At 39.6% G+C, this 20642-nt stretch overlaps 1 protein-coding gene across 9 annotated transcripts in view; it reads left to right on the top strand.

Annotated features, from left to right (window-relative positions):
* Positions 1 to 20642, top strand: part of LOC132394341 (glypican-5-like) — an 855183-nt gene that overhangs the window by 137503 nt on the left and 697038 nt on the right. For 8 of the 9 annotated variants that reach the window (XM_059970368.1, XM_059970369.1, XM_059970372.1 and 5 more), the window contains exon 5: positions 6168 to 6293. The exons of the other annotated variant lie outside the window; for it this stretch is intronic. In XM_059970368.1, the coding sequence (XP_059826351.1) occupies positions 6168 to 6293 (126 nt within the window). The remainder of the gene's footprint in view (positions 1 to 6167; positions 6294 to 20642) is intronic. 9 annotated transcript variants of the gene reach the window in all.

Genomic DNA, 20642 nt, shown 5'->3' with positions numbered 1-20642 from the left:
GAGGGACTCTCAGTTTCACTCTTCATCAGTAACTACAATTAAAGGAGTATCTGTTTTTATTTAATTTAAAAATCCCTTTTGTGTATTTTAATACTGTCACTGATTCAGTTGGAAGATACTTAATTGTTACTGGTTTGTTATATGGTCAAAAGGTGGATTTCGTGTGTGTGTATGCGCTAAATGTAGATAACTCTGAATTTTTTAAGAGGTTATTTTTGGCGTTGCCGAATTTAAATGAATATAAGTTGATCATGGGTGGTGACTATAACTGTTGTCTCAATCCTTTGATAGGTCATCAACCAATCCGTGGCTTCATAATAAGGCTGCAACCTGTATTAATTCTTTTTTACTAGAATATGGTTTGGTCGATATTTGGAGATTTCTCTATCGTAAAGATTTTTCTTTTTTTCACATGTACATCATAAATATTCAAGAACTGATTATTTTTTGTGGATATGCGATTGGTGCCTTTTGTTGCTGACAGTGCGTATGACGCCATTGCGTTGTCAGATCATGCACCCACGAAACTAATACTGAAGATCCCTGATAATATACGGAATGCATCTCTGTGGAGATTTAATGCTACACTACTGCATGATTTAGCATTTGTAAGTTTTATTGAAGTGCAAATTTCTCTTTTTTTTGAATTAAATACAACTGAAGGTATGTCAAATTTGGTTATTTAGAATGCGATAAAATCTTTTCTTAGGGGACAGATAATCTCATATTCAGTAGCTTTAAGAAGGAAAGCAAAAGAACTTACTAACAGGATTAAAGAAATAGATGAAGTTTATTCAGTAACACCTAGTGAAGATCTGTATAAGGAAAGGGTGGAACTTCAGACACAGCATGATCTGCTTTGACTTTTCCCGTTGAGCAGCAACTTTTGAAATCTGAAAGTCAATTTTTTATACATGGGGATAAGTCAGGTAAACTGTTGGCCAGTCAACTTAAAGCAACTATGGCTAGAAAGCAAATTTTGAAAATACCAAGAACTGATAGAACTGAAACATCAGATTGTCAGGAAATTAATAAGTATTCTTGGATTTTTACTCTAACCTTTATAAATCTGATTTTCCAGACAAGACTACTTTTATGAATAGATTGTTGCAAAGGTTGAATGTACCCAAAATTTCTATTCAAGATATGAATACATTAGATGTGCCTATTAAATGAGAGGAAATAGCAAGGGCTATATCCTCTTTTCAATCAGGTAAAGCTCTGGGACTGGACAGATTTACAGTAGAATTTTTTAAGACATTATTGAAATACACCAAATTTATGCCAAATTTTCACTGATTCTATATCCTCTGGGACCCTCCCGGAAGCATCAGTTTCATTAATTCCCAAAAAAGAAAAAGATTTATCGGACCCATTTATCAGACCCATTTCCTTATTAAATGTGGATTCTAAAATAATTTCTAAGATTTTGGCTAACAGGCTTGAGAATATTTTACCTGCCACAGAAGAACCCTGCCACAACCAAGCAGCTGTAACTGCTCCCCCATGTAAGTCTTCAGTCTGTAATGTGGTGGTGTAAGAGCCAGGGCCAAACATATCTACCCATGTCTTTTCACTGCACAGAGTAATGGCACATCCAGTGACAATTTCAAGGAAAATTGGTCTACATTAATCCTTAAAACCATCCATAGAGGAGGACCTGACCTAGACCATCTGAGTGCTTTATGAACCCGTCCGGCTCAATAACCACGTACTGTGCTAACGTGGAACATTCTGCTTAGGATGGAGGCTGAGATCAGCAAACTCTTGCTGTGTCCTTTTGGCAAGTATGGCATACAGAGTCTTGGTGTCAACGTCAGTGGCTTTCTGGGAACATGCACCACAGTAATAACAATGGAAATCCAGAGTATAATTCCTAGAGTATAATCTGCGGCAGTTGTATGTGATGTAATTTCCACTGCAACAAAACTGCATTCTTATCTGCCGCTTCCATGCCATTTGCAATATCAAAGGCTGACTCAAGCATGAGCTCTGATAATGCCAATAGGAGATGTTGATTGCAAGCATCATGCATGCCAATGACCTAGCGATCGCATATCATGTCTTCTTGAGCAGTGGCAAAATCACAAAATTCAGTCTGATATCTTAATTCAGCAAAAAACATTGCTACTGGTACATTTTCTAACTGAATATGAATGTTGAACCAAAAGGTTTAGGATTGTAATGAGACCCAACTAATCTCACAAGCTCTCCATAAGAATTCAAAGAGGGCAAATTGAGACTCACCAAGCTTAAAACAATATTGTAAGTTTTTGGACTGCTTACACTGAGCAAGATGCTGGCTTTTTAAAAATTGGAATCAGTGATGTCATTTGCAGTCAAAATGTTTGACGTAAACATTCCAGTGGTATTGTTAATTACAGAATTCCTCAACTTTCCCAATTATACTCATTGTTCAAATGTGAACATGTATTACAAAAGATTGAATGTCACAGATCCCATTCTCGTAGCCATTTACAATTAAGAAAGAACCCAAAGGTTGGGGCAGTATGTTTATCATGTACAGTTTCAATTTATCGATGATACGTGGGGTACAAACACATAAAACTTCATTTCAGAGATATGTTGCATCTCAACAATATCTGCTTTTGAATTTAATTCTTGTACCTCTGTCAGCTCTCCAGCACTCAGTTGGTGAAGGACTATGAATACATTCTCCTCTTTCACATTAAAAAGTAACTATCTTTTAATTGTCAACCCCTAGGTTTTGTCAAAATTATCAAATATTTGATCTAATTTTAAGTTTGTGAAGTTTGCCCACAGTATTCAAATATTTATCCTTGTTAGGTAACAATTGATAAAACTGGTCATTCTACTTTAGAATAATGAAATAATTATAACTTTTTTATATACTTAAATGTAGTAGCCAGTATGTTATGGTTGATGTGCAGATTCATTTCCAAGTATGGCCTCCAGGTCAAATGGGCTTGAGGGGATGGGAATTAGATGAGGGTCAATGGATTGCTGATGATGGCGTCAAATAAATCACAGGAATATCAAGCAGACAATGCACACATAGAGAGATGATGCCGGTGAGGTAAGAAGACAGGCAGGGCTGAGGAAGAAAGATATGAATGGGAGGAGGTAGGACTCTTTATTGACAAGGAAAGACAAAATCACTAGAGACTGACTCAAGGTAAATAATGACAAAAAACGCCTGATATCATTGTTAAGAAGAATAAAAGTGGTAGATAGAATGGGGAAAAAGTACCTGTCCAGAACTGTGTCAGTGTTGCCTTACTTTTGGGAAGAAGATTTATATGGGTATCAAGGGAGCCCTTTAAAATGTTGAAAGGCTATGAGATTTCTTTCCCTGTAACCAAAGAGAACACTTGAGACAAGGCCTTCAAAGCATCTGAAGATGGCTGATTGACTGTAACAGGATACTTTAGAAATAAACATTTGGTGAATGAATGTAAAAAGTAGTCATATTATTAAATGTAAGTTGAAAAAACTGTACAGTACAGAAAACATTTAGTTGATTGTTTTCAAAGAAAGTTCTGAGCAAGATGTTGACTGAGATGGTTTACAAAAATGTGTAAGTTAAAAGCATTGAAATACTTCCAAAGTAAACACTGAGGAGAGTGATGAGATGAATTACACTTATGAGTATAAAATTATACCACAAAGGAGATGGATAAACTACCTCTTGAGATTAATATACATCCATACAATTAAAAGATACTCAATTTAAAATGTATGCTTGCGTTTGCCAAGACCAAACGGATTCAATGAGATTTGAAGATTTATTTAATGCTTTCTCGGTAATGTACAGTATAGCAAACTCAGAACAGCAAGCATTTGTTTGAGTTGTGTGTGCAACTTTACAGTCATAGAGTTAGATAGCATAGCAACAGGCACATTGGCCCAACTCATCAATGCCAATGGAAATGCAACACTTCACATTTGTCTGTGATGAGATCCATCTGTCATTCCATATACAAATTTCCCGGTTGGTCTCAATATTGTAAGCTTAGACAACCATCTTTACTGTCCACTATTACATTAATTTTTGTGTAACTTGCAAACTTGCCAATCATATAAAAAACCTTTCTTACCCAAATCATTAATATATATCAGAGTCAGGTCTTGTATGATATGAAATTTATACAAGCAACAGGGAACGCAGCATTGAACTCTTAGTGGTTCCCAATCTGAATAACAGCACTCAATGACTATTAATACAATAATTTTATATCCAATAGTTATTTTCATTTAGCTCGTGCTGAACCCCATGTGATTTAACATTCCAGGCCAATCTACCATGTGAGATCTTGTCAAAAGCCTTGCTAATGTCCATGTAGTCAAAGTTTACTGCCTTGCCTTCATTAGTCCACTTGGTCAACTCTTCAAAGACCTCAGTCAAATTAATGAGGAATGATATCCCATACAAAATGCTGTTGTCTCTATCGCTAATCCGTCCTTGTCTTTATGGATGCATATATCCTTCTTTCTCAGAATCCTCTACAGTAAAAATTTTACTGCTGATACTTGCTCGAAACTTGTTGGCTTATCCTCGCAGCCCTTAAATAAAGGCATAACATTAGTTACTCTTTGGTCTTCTGTTCCTTCAGCTGTGGTTTATACAATTACAAAAATTTTTGCCTGGGCCTCAATAATTATTTCTTTGCTTCTCAAATCTCCCAAGTTCAAAGTAAATGTATTATCAAAGCACAATAAGTGTCTATAAAAGGTATTCACCCCCTTAGAAATTTTCATGTTTTATTGTTTTACAACATTGAATCATAGTGGATTTAATTTGGCTTTTTTTGACAGTGGTCAACAAAAAAATTCTTTCATGTCAAAGTGAAAACAGATTTCTTACATATAAATCAAGATGACAAATAAAAATGAAGATTATTCATTAAAGCTTTCCCATCTCCCAAGGCTTTACATATAGGTCCTCTTAGGAAAAGATATGGTCTTCTGTTTCCTCCCTCGTTACCCTTTTGTTATAAATATGCTTCTAGAATCTTTTAGGATTCTCTCTTGGCATATTTGCCAAAGATATCTCATCCCTCATTTTTGCCCTCTAATTTCCTTGTTAAGTAGACTTCTACATCCCTAATAATCTTAAAGTGCTTTGCTTTACTCTTGCTGCCTCTTTCTGAAATATGCCTCCTTGACTGGATCCTCAATACCTCTTGTCACCCAGTGTTCCCTAATTCTAACAACCTTGCCCCTCACTTGAACAGGAACATGTTGGCTCTGAACTCTCCCATTTCATTTTTTTTGATTATTTGGTGACAGACCTTCTCAATTAAATTTTGCAAGTTCCTATCTAATGCTGTTAAATTTAGTCTTGTCCCAATTTGGGATTTTAACTTGTGGACTAGTTCTTTTTCCCATATCTCTTTTAAAGCTGATAGAGTTATGGTCACTAATCCTAGAGTGCTCCCCAACTAATTCATTAGTCATTTAGCCAGCCAAATTTCATCAGAGGACATTGAGTATAACTTCTTCTTTAGTACGGCCATAATGAATAAAGTTTGCCTAATTAGATCTCTTAACAACATTCCAGCCCCTCACAATTTTAGGGAAGTTAAAATTGTCATTTGTTAAAACCCTTTTTTCTCTACCCCTGTGATCTTCCTACATGCTTTCTTTGAAGGTCTGCAGTATAATCCCTTCTATGGTTTCTTTCATTAGAATAGTTTAAGTCTAACTAAATTAAGCTAATTTAAGCTACATTTTCGCTGACTATATTTATTATTTACAGGATATTATCATATCACTGTGACATTTAATGCAGCAATACCATGTAATGGTATTTCTCTTTCAGTCTGATTTTCATTAACAGCATCGTACTGTATAGAAGCAGGTGCTTCTGTGCATGATGCTGATTATTGAAGATTCAGGTTACAGCAGAATAGTCACTAAAACTGGAAGTAAATTTTTGCAACTCGGTTAAATTAATGTTGCTGTAATATTTCATTTAAAATCTGTGAATTGGATTCTGCCTTTAATACCAGTTCCAGGAAAACCAACAGTGTCTTTCGACCAATTTAACCAGCAGTCATTTTTCAATTCAGCTTCCTTATTTCCAGCTCAAAGTGCTTTTTCATTGTATGTTTGCTGATATGATGAATCACACAAGCTCTAGGTTGTTGTGTATTTTTTAAGAGACTATTTCTTCTATGTTTCAGAGAGTTTATTAGTAGTCTGCGGTTATATAGACCTTTATACGGTGGCCTGGCTGATCAGCTCTGTTTGAATGACTTGGCGACTTCTGATGGATTAACTTGCTGGAATGGAGAAGATGTAGTCTCAAGGTGAGTGTTGTTCCGCTCATGGGATTATCATCCAGAGGCTAATCTGCTTTCAGTCAAAAACGTAAATGGTTTGTTACATGTCTTACTCTTTCCATTTGTAATTAATACTGAGGTTATGTATTATATCCACTATAAATCTGTAAGTATGCTTAGACCCTGAGATAATTGTTGCTTCTATGAATGAAACAGACAAAATGAAGGATGGTCCATCTGGCCTCAGTATTGTGGTACAGAGGGAAAAGCTGAAAAGTCAGCAAGTTTTAAAAAAGCTAACCGTTAAAAATGTTTTATTTACTTATATCAGGCATCTGCAGACCACGTGGGGACAGCTGCACCCTTGCTCTTACTTTGGGTGTTGGGTCTTCCCATTTCTTACTCTTGGCTATTTAAAAATTCTTAAAAGAAATGCTAAAGTAGAATTCTGTTGTTGTTAAACAAGCTGAATCTTTTAATTTGACTATTATAAGCAAAAATAGAGGGAAACTGAGGTAAGTGTCAGAAGTTAATGGAGAGGTTTCTGCTGATGTCAACACAAAGAGTAAATCTTAAAGAACTTGAAGGGAGGATGTTTGAATACTGGAATTCTGAAATGTAAATGAAGGAGGTATGAGAAAATGAAAAACGTGGATAGATGACCTGCCATCAGAATACTAAACCATTAGAGGTTTAATTACCTCTAGAGTAGGGGTTGCCAACCTTTTTAATTCCATGGACCAATACCATTAAGCAAGAGGCCTGTGGAACCCAGGTTGGGAACTCCTGCTCTAGAGTTTTATCTATATCTCATCACTAAATGTAGTTGGCCATTCTTTATCCTCTGACCTACCCATGGTTACATTGAAAATAGAACACAACAATACAGTACAGGTCCTTTGGCCCACTCTGTTGTACCAACCTTTTAACCAACTCTAAGGCCAACTTTACCCTTCCCTCCCACATAGCCATCCATTTTACTGTCATCTATGTGCATATAGAAACATAGAAAACCTACAGCACAATACAGGCCCTTCGGCCTACAATGCTGTGCTGAACATGTACTTACTTTAGAAATTATCTAGGGTTACCCATGGCTCTATTTTTCTAAGCTCCATCATAAAGAGCAGCGATTCCAGAATACAATTGTATTTCTATGTTATATTGACTGTCATGTTTTACGTACTATTTATTATAAATTACTATAAATTGCACATTGTATAGACAGAGACGTAACATAAAGATTTTTACTCTTCATGTATATGAAGGATGTAAGTAAGTAATAAATTCAGGTCAGTGGATCCCTATGGCATACCACTGGTCTTCAGGCAAAATATGCTCCATCTACAACATTCTATGTGCAAACAAATATTGAATCCACAGGTTCAAGTTTCCCTTGATCCCATGCCTCCTGACCTTCTGAATGAATGCTCCATGAGGAACATTATCCAAGGCTTTACTAAAATCCATATACGCCTTATCCACTGCTCTACCTTCATCAATAAGCTTTGTCACATCTTCAAAGAATTTAATCTTTTGTATATTACCTTATTATATTATTTTTGTATATTACTTCTACTCTGTAATATTCTCTTCTCACTTCTCTATCTACAACCTCTCAACCCTGATCCAGCTTTCATAGACTTTCCCCATCCTGATCTTTTCCATAATCTGTGATGGAAGACCGTGGGAGAAAAGTATACTTCATGATTTGTGTGCAGTTTTGGGATAGCACAATTTTTACATCTTGAACAAAGAAAGCTGAGTATTTTAATGAATATTTTCTACGCCAATTGATTTCAAATAATTATAAAAACAAAGCAGATGTATGAAGGTTGTGAAGGTGAAGGCTTGTGAAAAATCGATATAATTTTCAGTGGAATAATTAATTACCTGCATGTAGGTTGCCAGAGTTGGTTGTGGGGATATGCTCCCACTACCTATTAAATACTCTCAATGTCACACATCTCAAATAGCCTCTGACAGCCAAGTCCAGCTCCTGCCTTTCACATGTGGCTTAGCAGTAAGCCCAACTGACAGGCGAAGGGGCAAAGGTGATGTCTTAAAACCAGTTGCTTCAGGCAGATGGGGCTCATCAGCTGTGGTTGACAGCTCATCTGGAAGGAAAACTCTGATCTCAAACCATCCACTACCTTACATCTGTACCCATTCATGAGAAGAGTTCAGGAGTAAATGCCAAGGGGATAAAGTCCGGAGCTGGAGATTGTAAGGCATTCCTATGTTGAGTTCAACACTGACAGGCAAATTCTGCAACACCGCTGCTACCAATCTGAATCAGTCTCTGCTGTTGCTTTGGATTCATCAGCTACATAGAGGGGGTGAGCCTGCTACTTGAGCAACAGCTTGCTCTCCGTATCATACTGCCCTGGCTTGCATATCATGTAGACAGCTGGGATGTAATATCCATGGTCAACTCTGACCAACAGAGGGCATCGGTGTCCAAGAATAGGAAATAGCGATAATGATCTGTGTTTCATGAACTGGTTGTGAAATACCAGATGGAACAAGGTTTATCCTTGAATATATCTGGAACAATAGCCGGTTGTTGATAAAGAGAAGACAAGATGTTCGAAGCCCTTGGCTATCTCAGTGAACTGAAAGTAATCATTCAATGTGCGATTGCTCTGCCTGCCATTGACAAGATTGCATTTTGAGTCATTCAAATAGAGTGAAAGTAAGTAGTTTCACCTTAAAGGAGTGTTTGGGCACTGGAAATGAAGAAATGATGGAGCAGTTGTCACCTTTTTTGTACTTGGAATTACTTATTCTTTGGAAAAAGGATTGTTGGCTAAAAGACAGAAAAATAATTATAAAGTATAGTTTTCTTTGTTTCATGTATATGCAAACAACAAAACGTGTAGTAAAATGCGTTGTTTGTGACAACGACCAACACAGTCCATCTGTGTGATGGGGGCCACCCACAACTGTTGCAATGCTTCCAATTCCAGCATAGCATGTCCAGCATAGCTTCCATAGCATGTCCAGCATAGCTTCCAATTCCAGCATAGCATGTCCAGCATAGCTTCCATAGCATGTCCAGCATAGTTTCCATAGCCTGTCCAGCATAGCTTCCAATTCCAGCATAGCATGTCCAGCATAGCCTCCAATTCCAGCATAGCATGTCCAGCATAGCTTCCATAGCATGTCCAGCATAGCTTCCATAGCATGTCCAGTATAGCCTCCAATTCCAGCATAGCATGTCCAGCATAGCTTCCATAGCATGTCCAGCATAGCTTCCATAGCATGTACAGCATAGCTTCCAAAGCATGTCCAGCATAGCTTCCATAGCATGTCCGGCATAGCTTCCATAGCATGTCCAGCATAGCTTCCATAGCATGTCCAGCATAGCTTCCATAGAATGTCCAGCATAGCAAGTCCAGCATAGCTTCCAGTTCCAGCATAGCTTCCATAGCATGTCCAGCATAACATGTCCAGCATAGCTTCCATAGCATGTCCAGCATAGCTTCCATAGCATGTCCAGCATAACATGTCCAGCATAGCTTCCATAGCATGTCCAGCATAGCAAGTCCAGCATAGCTTCCAGTTCCAGCATAGCTTCCATAGCATTTGCAGCATAGCTTCCAGTTCCAGCATAGCTTCCATAGCATGTCCAGCATAGCTTCCATAGCATGTCCAGCATAGCATGTCCAGCATAGCTTCCATAGCATGTCCAGCATAGCTTCCAGTTCCAGCATAGCATGTCCAGCATAGCTTCCAGTTCCAGCATAGCATGTCCGGCATAGCTTCCATAGCATGTCCAGCATACCTTCCATAGCATGTCCAGCATAGCTTCCATAGCATGTCCAGCATACCTTCCATAGCATGTCCAGCATAGTTCCAGCATAGCATGTCCAGCATAGCTTCCATAGCATGTCCAGCATAGCTTCCAGTTCCAGCATAGCATGTCCAGCATAGCTTCCAGTTCCAGCATGGCAAGTCCAGCATAGCATGTCCAGCATAGCTTCCATAGCATGTCCAGCATAGCTTCCAGTTCCAGCATGGCAAGTCCAGCATAGCATGTCCAGCATAGCTTCCATAGCATGTCCAGCATAGCTTCCAGTTCCAGCATAGCATGTCCAGCATAGCTTCCATAGCATGTCCAGCATAGCTTCCATAGCATGTCCAGCATAGCTTCCATAGCATGTCCAGCATACCTTCCATAGCATGTCCAGCATAGTTCCAGCATAGCATGTCCAGCATAGCTTCCATAGCATGTCCAGCATAGCTTCCAGTTCCAGCATAGCATGTCCAGCATAGCTTCCAGTTCCAGCATGGCATGTCCAGCATAGCATGTCCAGCATAGCTTCCATAGCATGTCCAGCATAGCTTCCATAGCAAGTCCAGCATAGTTCCAGCATAGCACGTCCAGCATAGCTTCCATAGCATGTCCAGCATAGCTTCCAGTTCCAGCATAGCATGTCCAGCATAGCTTCCATAGCTTGTCCAGCATAGCTTCCATAGCATGTCCAGCATAGCTTCCATAGCATGTCCAGCATAGCTTCCATAGCATGTCCAGCATAGCTTCCAATTCCAGCATAGCATGTCCAACATAGCTTCCATAGCATGTCCAGCATAGCTTCCATAGCATGTCCAGCATAGCATGTCCAACATAGCTTCCATAGCATGTCCAGCATAGCATGTCCAGCATGGCTTCCATAGCATGTCCAGCATAGCATGTCCAACATAGCTTCCATAGCATGTCCAGCATAGCTTCCATAGCATGTCCAACATAGCATGTCCAGCATAGCATGTCCAGCATAGCTTCCATAGCATGTCCAACATAGCTTCCATAGCATGTCCAGCATAGCTTCCATATTATGTCCAACATAGCTTCCATAGCATGTCCAGCATAGCTTCCAGTTCCAGCATAGCATGTCCGGCATAGCTTCCATAGCATGTCCAGCATAGCATGTCCAGCATAGCTTCCATAGCATGTCCAGCATACCTTCCATAGCATGTCCAGCATACCTTCCATAGCATGTCCAGCATACCTTCCATAGCATGTCCAGCATAGCTTCCATAGCATGTCCAGCATAGCTTCCAGTTCCAGCATAGCATGTCCAGCATAGCTTCCAGTTCCAGCATAGCTTCCATAGCATGTCCAGCATAGCTTCCATAGCATGTCCAGCATAGCTTCCATAGCATGTCCAGCATAGCTTCCAGTTCCAGCATAGCACGTCCACAATTTACTAAACCCCAATCCCTACTTCTTTGGAATATGGAAGGAAACTGAAGCACTCAGTCATGGGGAAAATGTACCAACTCTTTACAGGCGGCGGCCGGAATTAGATTTTTTTTCTGTGTGACAAGCTGTGACTAGTGGGCCACTGCAAGGTTTATAAAGATTAGCTTTATTTATCATGTGTATATCAGAGCAATGGCCAACACAATCTGTATATGTACTGTGGGCAGCCCACAAGTGCCACTGCAAGGATTAGTGCTTCAGCCCTTGTTATTTATTAAAAAATAATTTAGATGAGAGAGCTAATTTCCAAGTTGTAGGCAATGCAAAGGAGAGGGTGAGGTTGACCTTGGGGCGGGCAGTTGGAATGGGGAAAGGGCATTTCTTGAGTTGTGAGGCGCATGTGGAAAGGCTCCAATATGAAATAAAATGAATAAATGTGAAGTTGTCTAAGGTTATAAATACTGTAAGGGCAGATTTTTATCTGAATGGAAAAAGTTCAATGAGACCAGAGTGTCCTTGTACACCATTTGGTAAAAGCAAGCATTCAGATGCAGCAAGCAGTTAGGAACCTGATTGGAATATTTGTTTTCATTGAAAGAGGTTTAGTATATCATCAGGGATGTTTAGCTCCAACTGTACAATGCCTTGGGAAGGCCCTATCTGATGTTCAGAAGTTCTTGTCATTAAAGGGAGTACAGTGAAGGAGGTAAACAGTTTTTAATGCAAAAGGAATGAAGCTAAACTGGAGAAATTGGGAAAAGGGTACAATAGTAGATGATCAGAATGATTGTATTACATGGTGGAACAGGCCTGGAAAACCAAATTGCCTACTCTTTCTTGCATCTATTTTCAATGTGTTCATGCTCCTGTTTGGTGAAGGTGACAAATGAGTCATCTTGCCTCTTGCTGATTGGGAGTTTAAAAAGTGAAGTTCGTACACAGGGCTCCTTGGGGTGCAGCCTTGATGGATAAAGTGTTTTGGTGCGTAGGCTCCATGGAGCATCTTGCCACTGGCTTCTGGTTTGTCAGTGTGACATCAATTCAGTCATGTAGGTGGGTGGTGGATCTTTGTTACATTCCTTTTGTTTCTAGATAATTAGTGATGGTGAGACATGTAGGGCAGCTTAGTTGAGTGGAATGCACTTCCATGTGGAAGATCATGGGCACATGAACATCTTGAAGCAGAAGGAATGGCTCATATTAGTGCCAGTTCTGTAGGTAGAAAGAGGGATGAAGTTCTACAGGCAAAGTTTAGGGAAAAAATCTAATATTAGATTTCATTGGTAATGATCTGGATTGCTGTCAGTGCCATGTGGTAATAAGCACCTGAATACAAAAGTAGATCATGAATATGTGGATTGTAGGATCATGTGGAAGAGAAAGCTGTAAATTGCTGAGGAATTGGGAATATTTCTGTGGGAGTGAAAAATTGAGAGTCTTTCAACAGAACCAGAATCAATATTCTTGTGGGAAAGTTTGCTGGTGCTGCTGGGGTAAGTCTTACCTAACTGGCAGGAGGTTGGTAACCTTGGGCAGAAATTGAACAGAGAAAAGTTCAGCTGAAAAAATGAGGGGTGTATCAGACAGCAAGGAAAAGGAAAAGACAAGTGCAACTACTGAATAATAATGACAAACGAGAAAATCTGCAGATGCTGGAAATACAAGCAACACACACTAAATGCTGGAGGAACTCAGCATGCCAGGCAGCATCAATGGAAAGAAAGTACAGTCAACGTTTCAGGCCGAAACATCGGCTATACTTTTTTCCATAGATGCTGCCTGGCCTGCTGAGTTCCTCCAGCATTTTGTATGTGTTACTGAGTAATAATATCTAGGTTGTATCATGAAGGAGGTGAGTGTGTAAGCCAATATAGTCAGAGTGATTAAAATGATAAGGAGAAAACTGTTTGGTCAATGTTATTATTTTAATGGGGTCAATGAAATTGGGAGTGGTTAGTAACAATAAAAGCTGTTATTGTTTATTGTTATTGTTTAATGCCATTTCCAGTACACATGTGTAAAGGAGAACAAAATAATCATTACTCCTGATCCAATGCACCACAAATAAACACAGTAAGTAAAAGAACAGAATAATAATTTTTAAAAAACACAATACATATGAAGTCCCTTCTTACCGGGCTTTTGTAGAAACATGACTGTTTAGTCCCTTATTAACAAGCCAATGGACTGAGCAGTGAGAAAACCACCTTTCTTGAACTCTGTACATCTAGGGCCGATATGAATTGGGTCCCACCAGACTGGGAGAGCCAGGTTGTTTCGAGCACCCACAAACCAATCAGGGAGAATACTTTGCAAACACTGCCCTCTTGCAAGTACCTGTCAGAAAGAAATAACAGATCGTACATTGCATACAAATATTAAGGAAGTATATTTACACATTTCAGTTTTATTGGAAGTTAGTAGGAAAGTGAAAAGAAAAAAGAAAAAGGGCCTGTTACAGTTAACTCAGAGCAAATGTGCACATACGTTGGAGCTCATCTTGAAGTAGTTGTTATCTGACACGCTGGACCCACAGTCTGTGTGAAAGCACACACCATCTTATGAATGTTGCTTGAAATCCATCTCAAACAAAGCGGCTCCTCCACGGGAGTTCTGCTCCTTCCTCCTTAAAGCCATTCATCTGTACAAAGCGCCTTGTGCACCAAGGACAGCATCCTCAGCCATCTTCTCTCCTGTCATCTCCGAGCTCCTGCCAAAAAGACCTCAATCCACACCAGTATCCATCACAAAATCCTCTCTGCTCCGTGTTGTCTAGAACTTTCTCCTAATTTCACCATCCTGATTGGCTGACACAACATTCGTAAGTTGAACAATGTTACCCCTTATCTTTAGCTCAAACCGAAACATGCTAAAATCGGAACAGACTGCTCTTACAGAACTGCTAAAATGAAATAACTACAGCATAGCAGTAAAAATCTTAACCAGTATGTTACACACATAAGTGAATAACACCGTGGTCCTGAAGATACGTTGTCTCATTTTCACTATGTACTGTACCAGCAGTTATGGTCGAAATGACAATAAAAAGGGACTTGACTTGATAAAATAGCTTTTATACTTTAATTATATGTCATTAAGTGATACCAAGCAATTAGTGACTGTACATCAGGTGACTGACAGGAAATTATGAAGTGTGGTGGTGGGGGGAGTGGAGGGTTGGTTTAGTGAGTGGGGCTTTACTGTTTGGGAAAAGTTTTGAGGTTGATGAGCTGAGAGCAGAGACAGTTAGAATTGCATGAAATTTGTTTTTTTACGACAGCAATACAGTGCAAAGCAATGAAATTACTATAAATTATGAAAAAAATTGAATAATGTAGTATTCATGGACTGTTCAGAAATCTCATGTTGGAGGGGAAGAAGACGTCTCTGAATTACTGAGTGAGCCTTCAAGCTCCTGTACCACCTCCCTTATGGTAATAATGAGAAGAGGACATGTTACAGATCTGAGGGTCCTTTCTTTTTGGGGTAATGCCTGTTAAAGATTTCTACTTATTTATTGATTGAATGCCTTTCTGACCCTTGAGACTCACCTCTCAGCAATCCCCTGATTTAATCCCAGCCTTCTTTGTGATTATATCAATGCGTTTGGCCAGGACAGATTTTATGAAGTTCTGATATCCAGCTGTCCCCTCACGACCCCCCCCCCCCCCCGCCCCCAGCCCAATGAGGACTGGTGTGCGTTCTCTCAACTTCCTCTTCCTGAAGTCCATAATCAGTTCCTTGCTTTGCTGACCCTCAATGCAAGGCTGATGTGCAACACGACTCAAACAGCCAGTCTGCCTTCTCATTGCCACCTGAGGTTTAACATACAACAGTGGTGTGTCATTTAGGAATGGCATTTGAACTCTGCTTAGCCACACAGTCATGAGTGTAGAGTGAGTAGACTTGTGTGCTAAGCACTCATCATTGAGGTGCACCTCGGTTGATTGTCAGCAAGGAGGAGAAGTTATCATTGTTAACAGCTGCGGAAGTTCATAATACCAGAAACAGCTCAAAAAGGACTGGGCCTTAAATGTTCTTGGATACAGAGTATTCAGGAGTAGTGGAAAAGGATGCCTTTGTTGGAGAGGGAGGCAGCAACTCAACCTGATTGGTGAGTCTTTTTGAATAAGGACTGTAGATCATGTGTATTTGGAAGATTGTGGAGCTCCATTCATAGTGTGCTGTGACAATATCTTGTTGTTGTGTTGTGACTTGGACATCAAAAATAGCCACAAATCTTTGAGGAACTTTTTGTAATGATATGTAAATTCTCAGATTTTAGAAAAATGGCTTTTTTTAAAAAAAGCCTGTGCTTCCTGCCCAATGCCATTTGATTTTCAACATTCATTGAGCAGTCCAGTAGGGAAGCACACATGGCCTTTCAGAGGTGTCAAATTTCTGACCTGATGTCCCTTTCAAATGGAAGGTTCCCAGCAATAGAAGCCCCCACATTAAACAGGTGGGCATGTCATTTCAAAATACATTTGGCACTTTGAATCTTGCTTGTTACCTGCATAGTAAGGAGTTAAGGTGCTTGGAAGTACCTACGGAGGGCATGTCAGGTGTTAAGTTTTTTATGTGGAGAGTGGTGAGTGCATGGAATGGGCTGACAGCAACTGTGGCAGAGGCGGATACAATAGGGTCTTTTAAGAGAATCCTGGAGTACATGAATTTTAGAAAAATAGAGGGCAATGGGTAACCCTAGGTAATTTCTAAAGTAAGTACATGTTTGGCACAACATTGTGGACTGAAGGACCTGTATTGTGCTGTAGGTTTTCTATGTTTCTATTTGCAAATGTACAGATACCACAGCTGCACTCTCTGGGTAAGTGAATTGATACTGTTGTCAACTTGTACAGCGTTGCTTTCTTCCTTGCTAACAACAGGGCATCTGTCATGATGAACTTGCTATGTATCTTCCATGTAACAGACGCTTTTTTTATATAAATTAACTGGATTCCATGGACATTGCAATAAGGGCACAGGCGTACAGAATTTTACAAAGTAGTTGGATTCCTCAGAGAACATTGCAGCCTTAACGAGCAGCCATTGATGTGTTAATCGGAAGAGGTTCCATTCCCAGGACCTTTAGCTTGTCTGCGATGCAAACCAGACTAAGTGCTTACATGTCATTACAAGGGGCACCAGGATGTAAACTCAGCAACATATTTTCATTGATCGATTGACTACATCTACATCTCTTCCATACATCCTTCCACCCCCAGTGGATTAAATCTGTGTGAATCCATGTGGTCTGACAGATTTTGTTGTGAAACATTTCCTCAGAGATGAAATCCATACTATGAGTGTTCCTGTTCTTGACCCAATATAACAAAGTTATAGGGTAATTGCAGAGTTTATTCCAAACAAAATATTTAGAGAGAAAACAATACTCAAACTGTATGATGTATTACTTTGGCTGAGCACTCTGCATTTTGTTCACTGCTGTACTTGATCATGTTTTAAATTTCTCCACTTACTAGTATCTTTGATATCAATGGTGTTTAAAGAAGATAGTTATGTTAGCCTTTTCTTGTGAAGTAATTGAATTTCATACAGAATTAATCTAGGTTCTAAAAGCAGAAGGTTGATGATTTATCAGGCTTGTATTTGAGGCAGGTTAGGACAGATGCAGTCCAATTTGTGTCTGTTTTGTTTCACTTTTGAACAAGTCTCAAGCTTCTCTTTGAGCACACCCAGTGTTTATTTTCAACCTCTTTTATATTGCTGTTCGTTGATGACTGGCAGACTTAGTTGCATTGAGGTGTCAGTGCAATTCATGTTTATTTAGCATGAGAAAGCAAATGTTATTCTTTTACTTCCACAAGTTTTTTCTTCTTGATTATATTGACCTCATTTAATGAGAAGTATAATTTTTCAAGACTTTTCTGAAATATGTATTGTTTATGTGCCTCTTACTCTTTATCTCATTCTTTCCATGGTATAACAGTAATATCCTTTCACATTTATATTGGTAATTTCATCCGAGTAATTGAACATAGTTATTTTGCAAAAATATTGCATGCTCCATGCCATTGCTACTTGTTGCATGTCTTATTTTAATTTAAATGAACACAAAATCTGTAGTTACAAATATTAATGTATATAAAAGAGTGCGGTAAATTGAATTTTGATTGTGGTGTTTTGAAATCTGTAGTTGGCACAGCTTTTACATTCACTTTTAGTAGATATAAATACTACAGATTGTTATCAGATTCTGTTATGAGTGAAAAAGTATTGCTTTACTTTTACAATTGTCCACATGTTGTAAACCTAGAACACAGATCGGTATAACACAGTAACGGGCCCTTCTGCCCACAATGCTGTACCAAACCAATTAAATTAGTAATCAAATGGACAAATAAACTGATCCCTTCTGCCTACTCAAAGTCCATATCCTTCCATTTCCCTTACATTCAATTGCCTTTCTAAATATCTCTTGGAAGTCCCTGAAATATCTGCCATCACCATCACCCCAGGCACCCAGGCACCCACCGTTCTCTTTACTTAAAAAAAAAATTGCGCCTCACATCCCCTCTCACCTTAAATGCATTCTCTCTGGTATTAGACGTTCCTACCCTGGGAAAAATACTGTTTCTCCACTCAATCTCTGCCTCTCATAATCTTATAAACCTCTATCAGATCTCCCTTCAGCCTCTGACACTCAAGAGAAAATAACACTAGTTTGTCCATCCTCTCACTATGGCACATGCCCTCTAATTCAGGTAGCATCCTGGTAAGCCTCTTCTGTATCCCCTCAAAAGCCTTGACATCCTTCCTATAGTGGCGTGACAAGAACTGTACGCAATTCCCCAGATGCAGCCCAAGTAGAGTTTTAAAAAAAACCTGCAACATAACTTACTGACTTTTGAATTCAGTACCCCAACTAATAAACATAAGCATGCCATAAGACTTCTTGACCACCCTGTCAATTTGTGAAGCCACTTTCAGAGAACTATGAACTTGGACCCCAAGAGTCATTTGCTCATCAACATTGATAAGAGTCTTGCTCCTGAGTTTGGATCGGGTCCAGAAGGGCCTACTCCATGCTGAATCATTCAATAAATAAATAACTAAATAAAATTTGTATTTGATATATCGAGGTGCAGTACTTCACAATGGCCGAGTTAAACTCCACCTCCCATTTCTCTGTCCATATCGCAGCTGATCTATATTCCACTGTATCCTTTGTCAGTTTTGTACACTATCCACAATGTCACCAATCTTTATATCATCTGCAAACTTGCTACCTCACCATCTACATTTTCATCTAGGTCACTTATATACTTCATAAGCAGCAAAGGTCCCAGTACAGATCCGTGTGTAACACCAGTAATCACAGATCTCCGGCTAGAGTAAGTCCCTTCGAGTACTACAGTCTGTCTTCTGTGGGCAAGGCAGTTCTGAACCCAAACACTGAATTTACCATGCATTTTAATCTTCTGGATGGACCTCCCATGAGTGACCTTGTCAAATTCCTTACTAAGATCCATATTGAAGACATCCACAGCTCTACTGTCATCAATCACCCTTGCCACTTTTCACTCTGTATTCTTAAAACTGGTGTCTGATGTGGACTTAGCCAAACAGCTTTTCATAATTGTCTGTCCTTAATTAATGATAATAATAATAAGTACTTTATTGATCCCGAGTGGGAAATTCTTTCATTAGAGTAGCGACATTTAAAAACACTTAGCAGTGCGCAGACTTAACTAATAAAGTACAGAATGATAATACACAATAATAATTTACCAATGTGCAATAATGTATGAAATAATAACGCAGATACTATTGTACTATGACGTGTGTTCTCCCATTGCACAGAGATGAACTGTTGTACATGCTTATTGCATTTGGTGGGAAAGATTTTTTGTAACGATCCTTGTGACAGCGGAGCTGAAAGGGGTGTTCCGTTGCTTATTCAGCAGATCATGGAGAGGATGTGGCAGATTGTCTGTAATGGATAACAGTTTGTTTAGTGACCTTCTCTCCACCCCGAGATCAATAGAGTCCGGGTTGTTACCAAGGACGGACCCAGCCTTTTTGAGTTTATTTAGTCTTTTTACATCACCAGCACCAATGCTGCTCCCCAACATAAAGCAGCAAAGAAGACTGCACTTGCTACAACAGACTGGTAAAAGATCTCCAGCACCCTGCTGTACATATTGAAGGATCTCAGCTTCCTTAGAAGATAGAGTCTGCTCATCTTGTAAACAGCCTCAGTGTTGGTTTTCCAGTCAAGTCTGTTGTCGAGGTGAACACCCAAGTATTTGTACTCCTCCACTGCCACAACGTCTTCACCCAGAATGCAAACAGGACTTGTCATAAAAAATCAATCACCATCTCCCTGGTTTTGGCCACATTCAGGAGCAGGTGATTCCTCATGCACCACTCCACAAACTTGTCCACCAGTCCTCTGTACTCCAACTCCTGCCCATCTCTGATACACCCAACCACCGCAGAGGCATCAGAGAACATCTGCAAGTGACAAGACTCAGATTGTACTGGAAGTCTGGGGTGTGCAGTGTGAACAGAAATGGAGACAGGACAGACACTTGTAGCACTCCAGAGTCACTCACCACCATCTCAGACAGAGAACTACCCAGCCGTGCAAACTAGGGTCTGTCTGTCAGGCAGTCAGTAGTCCAGGAGATAGTGGATTTGTCAATGTCCATCCTTTGAAACTTCTCACTCAGCAGAAGTGGCTGGCACTATTGACGGCACTAGAGAAATAAAAAAAAATGTGATTCTCACAATGCCAGCAGCATCATCCCGGTGGGACTGAGCTCTCTGTAACAGGTAGATGATGGCATCATCCACTCCCACATGAGGTGGGTAGGCAAACTGTAGAAGGTCCAATGAAGATCCCATCTGCGGTCCAAGGTAAGTCAGGACCAGCCTGCCTAGTTCCTGCCTAATGTGCTCTTGCTCCAAGTTAATACTCTCTTGCAAGCTCCACATGCTTTGTTATTTATAGCTATCTTAACACTTCCGGAGTTATAGTCAGTGCTTTGTAACTGCCCTCCCACTGAACGTTTGGTCATCTAGCCAGGCTCATTACCAAACACCAGGTACAGATTGGACCACCTACATATTGATTTAAGAAATCCTCCTAGATGTACCTAACAAATGCTGTCCCATCTTATACTCAGTAGGTATAAGTTTAT

The sequence above is a fragment of the Hypanus sabinus genome, chromosome 5 (assembly GCF_030144855.1).
Source record: "Hypanus sabinus isolate sHypSab1 chromosome 5, sHypSab1.hap1, whole genome shotgun sequence".
Classification (NCBI taxonomy): domain Eukaryota; kingdom Metazoa; phylum Chordata; class Chondrichthyes; order Myliobatiformes; family Dasyatidae; genus Hypanus; species Hypanus sabinus.
Note: the sequence above shows the minus strand (reverse complement) of the source record. Positions and strands in the feature narration are given on the sequence as shown.